This window comes from Excalfactoria chinensis, chromosome 2, assembly GCF_039878825.1.
Source record: "Excalfactoria chinensis isolate bCotChi1 chromosome 2, bCotChi1.hap2, whole genome shotgun sequence".
In the NCBI taxonomy this organism is placed as follows: domain Eukaryota; kingdom Metazoa; phylum Chordata; class Aves; order Galliformes; family Phasianidae; genus Excalfactoria; species Excalfactoria chinensis.
Genome location: NC_092826.1, coordinates 40,676,991 through 40,690,263, shown reverse-complemented (window position 1 = coordinate 40,690,263; position 13,273 = coordinate 40,676,991). Strand labels below are relative to the sequence as shown.

General features: G+C 34.9%; 1 protein-coding gene across 1 annotated transcript in view; it reads right to left on the bottom strand.

Moving 5' to 3' along the window:
* The window catches only part of CCDC178 (coiled-coil domain containing 178), a 171,395-nt gene that overhangs the window by 98,274 nt on the left and 59,848 nt on the right, over positions 1-13,273 (bottom strand). The window contains exons 16-18 of the mRNA XM_072328076.1: positions 12,179-12,292; positions 9,720-9,865; positions 6,859-7,018 (exon numbers count right to left, since the gene is read on the bottom strand). Of these exons, the coding sequence (XP_072184177.1) occupies positions 6,859-7,018; positions 9,720-9,865; positions 12,179-12,292 (420 nt within the window). The remainder of the gene's footprint in view (positions 1-6,858; positions 7,019-9,719; positions 9,866-12,178; positions 12,293-13,273) is intronic.

Sequence of the window (13,273 nt, the reverse complement as noted above, 5' to 3'; positions counted from 1 at the left end):
AAAAAAATAAAATAAAATAAAAAAGACATGCAAAGAGATCTAGGACTGAAAACTGTATCTTAACAAAATGTAACATCCAGTATGCCCAGAACATAGCTTTCAAATGTTTGGATACTGATTTTTTCACAGAAGTCCTCAGTTCCCAACCTTGCACACATTCTCCAGCTATTCTGTGCGGTGACACTTCCAGTCATTACTTACGATTTTTCAACAGGTCTGTTTCAGGCCTGTTCTAGATTTTAGATTATCTTAACACAAATTGTTGAAAGCATTTATATTCTCACAGAATGAAAATTCAGAAAGGTCTTCCAAATTACAGTAATGCTGTTGGTAAAGACCAAAGTATTTTTGAATAACTGTGAGTGAAGAAATAATAAAAACTGCTTTGCAATCTTAGAAAAAGCCTTTGTGTCTGCAGAAAGAATAACTGATACTTGATTTAATTTTATGTAATTTTTATACTGTAAAATTTGTTCTGATTGATGCTGTGTTAAAATAGGAAAAAAAAAAAAAAGGGTGCAATTTGCTTGCAATGATTATTCACATTATTTATTTTTCATCAGTCATGAAACAGAAAACTGTCCTTCAAAAATTGTATTAGCTTTCTACTTCTATATCTCTTTCATTTTCACTGAGAATGTTATTACTGTCATGGCACCCAACCTCTAACTACATATATTCCTCAGAAGGGAGAGTATATGACTTCCACGTGAGCCAATAAAATCAGTGGGATGGTTATTTGGGTAATACTGCCAGTGCTTCCCACAGGACAGCATGTAAGTTGATATGCTAAGTCTACCCAGGAGCATGGACTAAGATTCAAAAGCCTATCTTGGAACATGGGAGTCCCACATAGCAGCGTAGCACACTGTTGGAAGCCACTGACTCAACTAATTAAAGACAATTTTATAGCCAGACTATTTGTTATCCTTACCTCACACACACACAGAGAATAGCCTAAAGGGAGCAATGGCTCTCTAGGTATTAAAAAAAATCCTCTTTTGTCATATATCTTCAAACGTAACTCTCACGTTTACATGGATATGCTGAAACAAAGCTCTTCGGTAACATTAATATTGATTAGCAGTATTTTTTGAAAGTAAGAGATGAAAGCTCTGTGAACATATTAGTGCAGCAAGACTGAAAACAATGACTAGTAGGAAAGATGACCTAAATAGATGAATAGTAAATGATAAAAGACACCCAGTGGATTTTATCTAATACCATGATGATAAACAGCCCCTTGCAGCTAACTCTGTTTTCCCCTATTTCTTAATTCATCTTTCAGCACTGTATTATTGTATTGTTGTAAGAATCTCTTCTGAAATGTGCCATTTTGTAGATTATGTCATTAGTAATACTCTCGGTACCTGATGAAATAACATATCATGACTACCTGTTAGAACCGGTCATGGATTTTCTGATATATCATTTCCCAGATGGAAGATGATTTTCTATGGGGAAAATAAAAAAAAGAAAGAAAGAAAAGAAAAAGAAAAAAAAGAAAAAAGAAAAAAAGTGCTAATAGGAACACAGTTGTGTTTTGTTGTTTTTTTGTTTTGTTTTGTTTTAAAGAAAAAAGACATTTAAGTTAGGGTCAAAACATTTGGATCACATATTTGCAGACTGAATATTTTTGAAGAATAAATTGCTAAAACCTTATTTCACTATACATAATATTTACACTGAATAAAGGTGCTTCCCCCTACTTTTAAGCTTTCCACATCATGATAAGCTGAAAATGTTACTCCATTAAAGGAATTTCAAAGTGCACTTCTATATGATTGAGAAATTCCCTTTCAGTTTTACCTTGAACATTTCTGAAGCTCACCAAGGTACAATGCGAAAGAAATAACAATTTACTGTCATCTAACTTTCTAGTATCATCTAACGGTCAAGTAAACTCACAAAAATAGAACTATTACTGGGTGGCAAGGGTGTTTCATTTTTTTTAGCAGAAGACTCATCTTAATTAATGGAATTAGGAAATTCTGATACTGGTACTGATTACAAAGCAAAAGGAAAGTTAAAGAAACCCTTTCTGTTAGTGCTCTGGGTAACAAAACTAAATGCACTTCTCAAGCATATAAGCCCCTATATACAGATGTCTGAATTTAAAAATTTATATACTTGCACTTCAGAGATAGATGATCACACGGCCAATAGGAAATGTTAATGAGGACACATTTTCACATTTCAAGAGAGTATTGGTCAACCAAATTGTCTCGCTCAATCTTCAATAACCACAGTAATCATTTTTACAGCTACTGTAATTGGAAGTACAATAATCACATTAGCAGCAGAGAAGCAGGCTTGCTTTCAGGTTAAGAAAACAAGGAACAATATAACCATTCCAAACGTGATCCAACACTCATTATGAATTGTTATGTCAAAGAATTCTTATCTGTGTGTTTAATACTGCACATATCAGCACTGAACCAAATGGCAGCGTGATAGTTTGGGGACTGTACAGTCTCTGTAGAACATAAGGTAATGAGATGCTATGAGAGTAGTTACAAATAGCACTGTGATAAAATATGCCTGTAAGGTATAATTTTATCATTACATATGTAAATTTCACCACATTCAGTAGAATGCACATTGGGAAAACAAAAATCACACCTTGTGTTTAGCTGTGACATTTGTTAAATTCACATGTCACAATCTTAGCATTTGGCAACACTTTCTCCTGTGATAAGACAGAGTCTGGGATGTCTGCAAAAGCTGAGACTCAGCTCTTCAGCCAACATGAGTATTCCTGCAAAAACCAAGCACATCAATCCTTTGGTTTCTCATGATATTTAGTTCTCGTCATGAGAAGACTGCTTGTGGACAGGTGCCTCCTCACAATATTTCTTTCTTCCAGGAGCAGTGCTAGGGCCACCAGGTGCTTATGCAGATTCTCCCCTGCCAAGGCTATTTCTCAACTCCAAATCCTTCACAGCTCTGAAAAGAAGTCTCTAGCTTTCTCACTAAATTACTTAATTTCTCACCTAGTTTCTGGTCAGTTTATCTCTTAGTAAGAGATCTTCTCTATGGTTTTAATAGTCCCCTCTAGTCCCCAGAATAGAGAGGCTTCTAATTTAGAGATAACAATCAAACCCTCTTCCTGTCAAGCTATTCAAACTTTTTCTTGTCAGGAAGCTTTTTTTTTTCCTTCTAGTTCTTCATTACCAGCTTTTATTCGCCTGCATGAAACACACTAGTCACTCCAAAAACATTTAGTTGGACATTTGTACAGACCTCCGTCTGGGTTTCTCAGCCTCAATACTACTTCTGCTCCTTTCAGCAACATGTAAATCTTCATTAGGCCTAAGGGTTCATACCTGCCTATCTTAAAAACAAGACAACAAGGATGATTACAATTTTTATTTTGAAGTTATACAGTCAACTGCTGTTGTGGCATAACCTGGCAGCAGCTCACACCACACAACCACTTATTCACTGCTTCACAGTTGGATGGGGGAGAGAATAGGAAGCAAAAGAGTAATCACAGGGTGAACTAAGAGCCATTAATAAGACAGAAAGGGAAAACAGAATAAAAAATGCAATGATAACAATATATGCAGCCATGTAGCACTTCCTTGCCACTGGCTGACCAATGCACAGCACCAAAATGACACCCTACTCACACAACACCCTAAGCAGCAGCCAGGCCCCATCCCACTGTCTGCAGCTTTACACCCTTCCATGTGGTGCCACGTGGTATGGAATGATCCTGGCCTCATAAGATGATCAGAGAGCTGGAGCTACTCTCCCGTTAGGAAAGGTTGAGGGAACTGGGCTTGTTTAGCTTGGAGAAGAGAAGGCTCCGGGAAGACCTCACTGTGGCCTTCCAGTACTTGAAGGGAGCATATAAACAGAAGGGGGAATGACTGTTTATGAGGGTGGATAGTAATGGGACAATGGAATTGGTTTTGAACTAAGATGAGGAAGATTTAGGCTAGATATTAGGGAATGTTTTTCCACACAGAGGGTAGTGGCACACTGGAACAGGCTGCCCAAAGAGATTGTGAATTCCCCATCCCTGGAGGCATTAAAGGCCAGGCTGGATGTGACTCTGAGCAGCCTGGTCTGGTGGTTGGCGGCCCTGCACATAGCAAGGGGGTTGAAACCAGATGATCTTTGTGGTCCTTTTCAACCTAGGCCATTCCATGATTCTATTTATCTATACCAGCCTCACCCTGCCCCACACCATCAAGGTGACAACTCTGACACCAAACAGCCCAGTTGTATTCCTATCACAGCAAGGAATCAAAATATCATTGTATTATTAGAGCTCTTTTAGCTGAAACCAGGACAAACGTATATGTCTAATGTATTGTATTGACACATGCATTTTCATTTCTCCCACTTAAATCTCTTCTTGAATCAATCAAAATATCAAACAGCAGTTCTCACAGACTAAACACAACTTATATTGAGCTGCTTAGGGCTTTTCTTTCACCTCACCTTTGAATACATGAGGTGTTACCATATATATTCACAACCCATTCAGGGAATGTTCCTTTTCAGTGTTTGCACTTTCTTACACTTGGAACCGAGTAATAATTTTTATTATTATTATTGTTCTATTGGGACAGGTAATTCCCATTCAATATTATGTCTGTCTGACTAGAATTTCTAGAAATCCTAGATCAGAACCTGCTTCCTATATTTTGCATTCAAGAAGTCAGTGCTTTTCCTCTCTGTTATTCTTTTAGGGATTTTATTTGTTCTCTCCCCATGAGAGAAATGATGTTAACCAGACCTCCACATCTCACCTTAAAGATAGGTTGTCTCACTCTACTGCATTATCTATGAGCTGAGGATTGAGCGGCCTCATCCAGTTTCAAAAAGAGTTGTGAAAACTGAACTGAGGTGTATGTTCCATGACTGGATCAGCAAACCAGTTTCCATCTCCAGACTATGTGTGACAAAGCTTCATAATAATGTATCACTGTATCTGAAGTTGTGACATATACATAAATGGTTTGATAAAATAATAATAATAATAAAAAAACAGAATAGAAATGCTTTTTCATTTAACCCATTAAATAAGAAAATAAAATATTATCATAGGGTAGATGGTAGGCTTTGCCTAGCAGTCTACATGATTTGACTTTTACCATAAGCAAAAAAAAACCCAAAACATTCTGAAAACCATCAGAGAGATCTTTCCCAGACAGCCATGCTGATCATTTTTGTAAAATAAATATCCCAGTCACCACAAGTCACAGCCAGCCACCCTGAGTTTACTAGGATTTAAACTGAATCACCTATAAATCCTACTTTCAATGGCTTATTAAGCTTTTTCCCCTTACTGTTACTCGGCCTTCTGCCCATTTCTTTTGGGTAACAAACACTGAAGTCTGTGCTGAACTTTTTTTGACTGTCCATAAGATGCTAAAGGTCTTTGCTGGTGGTACTCCTAACGATGATGTTAAAATAACTAGGTACTAAGTAGGCGAACAGTCAACAGGTAACAGTATGTGCCTTCATTCTAGCTGCAGGTCAAACTGAAGAGATGTAATCACAGAAACCAGGAAAGTGTTCCAGTAGGAATTTAAACAGGATCGTGGCCATAAAGCAAAATACTTTTACTTACATTTAACCACCAAAATCTTGGTGTAATCTCATTATCCTAGCATTACATTAATAAAGAAGTACTGGTCAGAGCTCTTCATGCAATACCTGTAACTCAGCATGGAAAGATGACTGTAGAGATAAAACATGCAACATTAGGAAAAACAAATTTTGGTGTTATAAAAGAGATAAGAAAGGTACTTCACCTAACAATCCTTACAGAGATTTTTGCACTTCAGGGAAAAATGAGCAAGTCAAACTACCAGCAAGTATTTTTGACCCTAGTATTAATTTAACACAAGACTGGAGGCTGATATTTTGAAAGTAGGGATATCCCAATGAGTAGTTATAAAGCAGCAATCTCTTATTGAAAAAGCAAACAAACAAACAAAAAAAAACTTTATTTCATTGCCATTTCTTTTTTTTCATACTCTAAGTTGTACAGATTTTGATGAAAATAAGAAGTGAAATGAAAACAGAGATTAGATTTGATATCACTGCAGAACCAGTGATATCAACCATCTTGCAACCAGTGATATCATATTCATCTTGCACCACTGAGAATAGATTAAATCAAGCACATTCATGATTTCTTCAGCTTACTTCAGAAGTAATACAGAAAACAGCAAGAGATTGTATTGCATCTGATTTCTTTTAAGATTTTGTGAATAACTCCTTTGTATTTTATACTTCTGTTTCAATGGCTCTGATGCCTCCCCCCCATAATATCTGGCTCCACCTTCTTGTTATCTGTTGCAGTACCTAAGATCCCAATGGTCTTAGTGTAGAGTATCTCCTGACAGTTCAAAAACTTTTACATAAAGTACTGAGCACTATTCTTGTAAGTAGGTGATTAAAGAGGAATGAAAATTTATTGGTGCTGATCTTAACCAAAATTATTCACAACTAAGCTCCCGGTGAAAAGAACAATAAGATTTTTAAGTTTACAGAAGAGACGATTTTCCCTTCCCTACAGGAATCCACAAATCAGAAGAAAAGATAACATGTTAGAGAAAGCATACAAGAATCCTAAACATAAATGAAAAACTAAACGTACCAAAACAAATGCATCAATTTATAATTTTTCTAAAATCACTTCTTTATTCAAAGAAATATAAAACAGTACTACAGAAAAAACAATAATTTAATTCATTTAAAATACTTGCATGTCGACAAGATACCACTAATTTCAAACTTTAGATATAAAAAAAGAGAATTATTTTATCAGAAAAGATGGAACTAATTTGTTGCATCATTTCTCAGATAAAGAAACCCAGATCTGGTAATACTCACTTTTGAATTTTTCAAATCTTCCTTTCTTGTCTGTAGTAACTCTCCATATACTTTTTCTTCCTGCTTTAACCTTTTTTCATATTCTGCTAGCTCATCTTGGAGATGATTAAATAGCGTCTGGACATTTTGCTGCTTAAACATCACCCCATTTAAATTTTTCCTTTAACAAAAAAATAAATAAATTCAATGAAGCAATCATGAGATTATCCTATACTGGTTTTCATTCTTTACATACAGTTTTAATTTAAAGTTTTATAACATTAAAATAGGCACCCCTCTTCCTAAAAATTATACCATTTAAAAAAAATACAGAGAAAGACAATTGATCTTATTGTCAATATTTAGACCACTAATGAGTCTATCAAGAAAGACAAATTTCTCAATTTCCATAAAAACTTGCATTTTTAAAAACAACCTTCAAGAAAATGGACTGGTTTACTACCAGATGTAAAACGTGCAGAAATGAGGATAGTCAAAGGTGTGGAGGTACTGGAGCAGGTCCAGAGAAGGGCAAATGAGGCTTGTGAAGGGCTTGGAAAAAAAAAAAATAAAAAAAAAAAATCAGGCCTATGAGGAGAGGCTGAGGGAGCTGGGGCTGTTTAGTCTGGGGAAAAGGAGGCTGAGAGGAGACCTTATTGCTCTCTTCCAGTATCTGAAAGGTGCTTACAGTGAGAGCATGGCAGGTCTCTTCTCACTGGTGACAGGACGAGGAGAAATGGCCTCAAGTTGCACCAAGGTAAGTTTAGATTGGATGTTAGGAAACACTTATTTACAGAAAGGGTTGTTAAGCACAGGAATAGGTTCCCCAGGGAGGTGGTTGAGTCAACATGCCTGGATGTGTTTGGATGCGGTGCTCAGAGATGTGATTTAGCAGAGGGTTGTTAGAGTTAAGGTACTATGATTAGGCTGCGGTTGGACTTTATGATTTTTGAGGTCTTTTCCAATCTGAGTGATTCTATGATTCTGAGATGCAGAATGAGCTCACAACATGCTAGGAAAAAAGTATTTTATTATTTTTTGAGACAGGAAAAGAGAGCTTCATATCATTTGCATATTTCTATTATTAAAACTACAAAAAGAGTGGGCAAGAAAAACATAAGGATGTGTGCTTCTCACAAAATCTTCAGTTCACAGGACTTGGCCATCATCTTTCTAATTTGGCACCAAACTTCAATGAGATTTTAAAAAGTAAACTAACAAACATGGAATTAATATATTTCATGTTCATTCTTAATTTAATGACATGAAGTTGTGTCTTTATCTATTCCAAGAGAGCAATTACAATTTTTCCAAAGCCAATTGTATAAAGCACTTTCTAGGTGGAATATTTGCGATGGGATTTTATTTTATTTTTTACTACAAAATGGGGAAAAGTATTTACTTAATTTTATTATTTTGAAAACATTGTATCAGTGCTTCTATTTCATTTCAGTAGCTGTTACTTAGTCTTATTATTGCACTGCTGGTAAACAATAAGCAAAGGAAGGGTTGTTCGTCAGAGGAAGATGTTGGGAAGTTAACTATAAAAGGATAACAATAAAGATGGACAGCAAAAGTAGGGACTATTTTATCTCAGCTTCATCCAGAAGAAAAGGCTAGATGACATGCCAAATATATATATATATATATATTTATTTTTTTTTTAAAAAAAAAAGGAAAAACAGTAGTTAGTCCTTTGATCTCAGTTTTTCTGGGAAGGCAGGAATTAGTACTTTTATGAAGAGTAACACAAAATATAATGAGAAATGGCTAGACAAAACTTTGTTAAAACAGCCTGACGAAATACCAAGGGACACATCAGATTGTTTTTCAACAAAATTAATAGAATAAAGTAGAACCGCCTGAAAAAAAAGTTTCTTCTGAATATTTTTTACCATTAATACTCACTACTAACCTGGATGAAGGAATAAAGTGAACATGAGGAAAAGCTTGTTTGCTTTGAGGATGACACAGCACTGGAAGAGGCTGCCTGGAGAGGTTACTGAGTCTCCCTCTCTGGAGATACATAAAATCCACAAGTATGCTTTCCAGTGTAATATACTCTAGGAAGCATGCTTTAGAAGGATGTTGTACTAGATGAACTCCAGAAGCCCCTTCCAACCCCTATAATTTTGTAATCCTGTCTCACATAGTCAGCTAAAAAGGTATATATAGTATCACTACTTTTTCTCCCCAGACTCCCCAGAATTTAATGCAATAATCTCTCAAAGATCTTTCAACACTGACAATATATTTAGTGAATAAGATGACAGACAACAAACTGTATTACAGTGACACCAGAAATGGTTTTTCGTTATTTAGCTATTCTGCACAACTCAAAAATCCAAGCTATTTTCCATTTGACATTGCATAGCAGGTTCACCTTTCTCCTTGAAGAGTAAGCCTGCTGTGCAATCAGCATATATGGCCCTCCAAGGCTTCAGTGGCCTAGAAGGCAGTCTCCATAATCAGTTAGATAGAGCCCATTGAGACTATTTTCAGGACTCATCAGTCACAGTAAGTGTTGGTCCACACTTCTTAAAACAGAGAGAACACAGAAAGAGAGGAATCCACCATTAATTAAGGATGCAACTGACCATGAATATTATTAGATTTCCAGAAGTAATACTGATAGCCAAAATTCAGTTTGGCAAGTAGACAATGTATCATTAATAACTTCTACAAATGCATTACAATTACAGGCAGTAAACACACAAAAATACTTTCAAATTATTAAGGAAAAGTGCATTACATTTCCTAGGAATAAAATGGAAAAATAATGAAATTACCTGGTAGAAATAGTAATAAAGAAAAACTACTAAATTACTTTTACTAAAGCTATACACTACCTTTACAACTTCATGTAACACTGCAGGTCTTACCGTAAATCAGTGAAAGATTTTTCTGCATCTTCCATCTGTGTTTGCTTCATATTCCATAATTCAGTGAGTTCCTTAAGTTCATTTTTTAGGTTTTCCACAGTGTGATAGTTATTATCAATTTGACTAGAAAGAAATGATTGTTTTTCCTGGAAATTAAAATAAATACATAGCATATAAACTAGGAGGACAAGATTTCCCAATAATGTATTTTAAGCACATGATAACAGACATCAATTCATAAACTGTATACTCAAGGAAACAGAACTGCTTCTAGAGTTGAAGTAGACTTCTAGAGTTGAAGTAGTTAGGCAGTAGTTCCAGGCAGATGAAGTAGTTAGCAAAATGGAATAACTGTTTCCCTATTAGTGCACAATTTTGTCAATCTAGTTATAGCCCACCGACTCGTTGCACATCTACTATACATCCATACATTTTATTATGACACAATGCCACATAAAGATTCAGGACAAAAGCAAACAGTACTTCCAATAGCATCAGAATCTAGTAAAACAAAATCAACACTGCAGCATCCTCAATAAACAAGATAAACAAAATGCATTGCAGCAGTACAGAAGTATTAAAAAGTTGAGAGTATGCTAGTTGGATTTTACTTAAAGTAGCTGCATTCGATTTTGTAACCCATACTAGTGGGCTGTAAGCAGTTATGTAAATGGGTTAAATTAAGAAGAAGAAAAGTACCTTTTGATTATCCCTATGCATAAACACATACAGATAATTTAAATATGCACACAATTATAAACACTGCATGAAATAAAGAATTTTAAGACCTTAAAATTCCGTAGACAAAGAATACATGTCAATATTTTAATAAAGGTCAGTTTTTTTGTTGTTTTTTTTTTTTTTTTTTTTTTTTTTTTAAGATACTACACCATTTTTCTGAGGCAGTACCCTGGTAGATTGCCTAATTATCATTTTCCTTATAAAATAATTATTTTGTAATGGTATAGCTAAAAGGAAGCTGAAAAAAATTGAGGAACCAGAGTTTTTAGATAAGAACATAAGCAGAGAAGTGCATGAGATAACTTAAGACCTCTTGAACTTCCTAAAACTTCATACGTGTGTGTGTATATATAAAACCTGAAATTTCCACCTAATCATATATATATACACATATAGGAACATAAAATCATTAGAAAGAAAATGAAGACAGTCATTAATGCAAATCCCTGTGCAACTGAACCACTCATATAGTCTCAATCCCTTGATAGTCTTAGGACCAGTAACAGAGGAACTTGTGGAAATGTGGTAGCCTGTGGTATATGTAATACCAGAGCAGATGACTTACTCAGGCCTTAACAATAAGCAAATAATAGAATTTGAGATGACTGAGGTATCAAAGTGTAGTGTAATTATATATAAAAATAAGGCATGACCTATTTTTCTTCTTTTTCCCTAAAGAAAGTCAGGTTCACATATGAGCTATATTAGAACAAAATCGTCAGTGCAAAAGTTTTTTGTCTCTGACATCCTGGGAAGGCAGACAAGAACTGAAAATGTTGGCTTCCAAGGACAGGGAATACTAGCCATTGGGTCAGTGCAATCTGCAACCTATTAAGAAGAGAGATAACTTGCAATTGGGTTTTAAAACAAACAAATAAAAATAGTCTTGTACTGGAAAACAACGTAGAATTAATGAATATCAGTATGCTGACTCATCAGTCACTTCCACTTCCTAGGATCTCCTCGTAAATCTGCTGTGTTCTCCGTGTTAGAAATGCATAAACTCTGCTTTCCCACAAAAATTTAGAAGCCTGAAAGTATCAATGATTTCCCCAATCCTTAATTTAAGGTAGTCACAAGTAGGAAGTGTCTGAGATTTTAGGAAGAAATTACCAGGTTCACAGAAGCCATTCTGAACAACATAGAAGCTTTTTGTTTGTTTTTATTTTAATCTATGACTCATCTTTGAGACTGTAATATCTAACTTAAGTTTATACATATACAAATGAAAGAATAATAAAAATGAACAATAACACAGAAAGAAAATGCTTTCTCCTTGTAATGCTTATGAACACATTTATATAAAATACAGTGTTCAGCAATGAGATTCAGTAATTCCCTTCAGTGGCTTATACAGTTTAGTAACTGATACAGCAGATATAAGCCATCATTTACAAAAAGATGCCATCTGCTGTGCAAACATGCAATTAGCAGGCACTTTCTATCACACCAGTATTGTTTTCATCTGTTATTGATTTTCTCCTTTACATTTCCAAAGGCCCTCAAGCAATCTGAGACAGTGTAGCAAATGAAGAAAGCAAAGGACTTCTCAGTGACCCCAATATCTATTCTGCTTTGTACTTCACTCAGCATCAAGGCTATGGACCTCATACATTAGTGCAAGTAAGAGGAATTTCAAAGCAACTATGTAGAAATTACAGCTTAATTTTTGAGATAAATGTACTTCAGAAAGGCCATGAAAACATTAAATTATTCACCTGCATAGCATTTAACTGTTGTTGCAGACTATTTCTTTTTTGCTTCAGTTGTTGTTCTGTTTGCTTCTGTTTTTTGTCTAGCTCTTGCACTCTCTGATTCAAATAGGTGAGCTTCTGGAGGGAATATCCACAAAGAGATGTGTTATTATTCAAAACATCTAGATAAATCAGATAACATTTTAGCTGTAAACTACATACATTACTATTCTTATGCTTACTTTTGCTTACCCCTACATAACTCTTTTTCCTATCAATACACCATGCTCATTCACATGCTATGTACTCTATGCTTTGAAGGGAAAAAAAAAGCACATTTAAAAGAGAAAACATCTTTGGTGTTTCAAAGAGTGTTTATCATCACAGAGCAAAATATCCATGCTCACTCTTTTCCCCAGGCTTCTTTACATTCCTTCTGCCAAGAAAGCTACAAATAAAGTTATCTAACTAAAATGCGTATTTGGAATGGCTTTCACAGAAGGAATATAAAGGAGAAATGTTTACTACTTGTTACCACCAACTCATGAAAAATACAGTTAAAGAGAGCAAGTAGGAAGAGGAAGAAGATGGAAAATAAAATATTTGGATAATTCATTTTTGTATTTTTCATTCACCCATTCTGTTATTAATTAGCACCTCAAACAAAACAGTTCTTCTCAATTGTACTAATTTCATTTGCATCATTAGCGTGAGCAACAGATACTAAATGATATCAACTATTATTTATGCATGTAATAAAAAAATTACATCACAAAACCTGCTTAAATAATCATAATGATATTCAAAACTTCAAATTCATCTTAACACTATATAAATTATAATAAATATTAAAATGAGGATTAATATTTCCATTCTGAAACATTTAAAACCTTTAATCAAGGAAAAAGTTCTTCTTTGGAATTATCAGTATCTCACACATCCTTCACATATATATATCTTCTTGGGCAAACCCTGTTTCCAGGCTTCTATAACAGAAGCAAATACACTGCTATGGACAATGATACATAACTTACACCACACCTCCCTGGGTTTCCAGGAAACTAATGATGTGATCTTTGTCACATTGTTTCTACTTCGTTTTAGCTAGGGAAGGGCTAA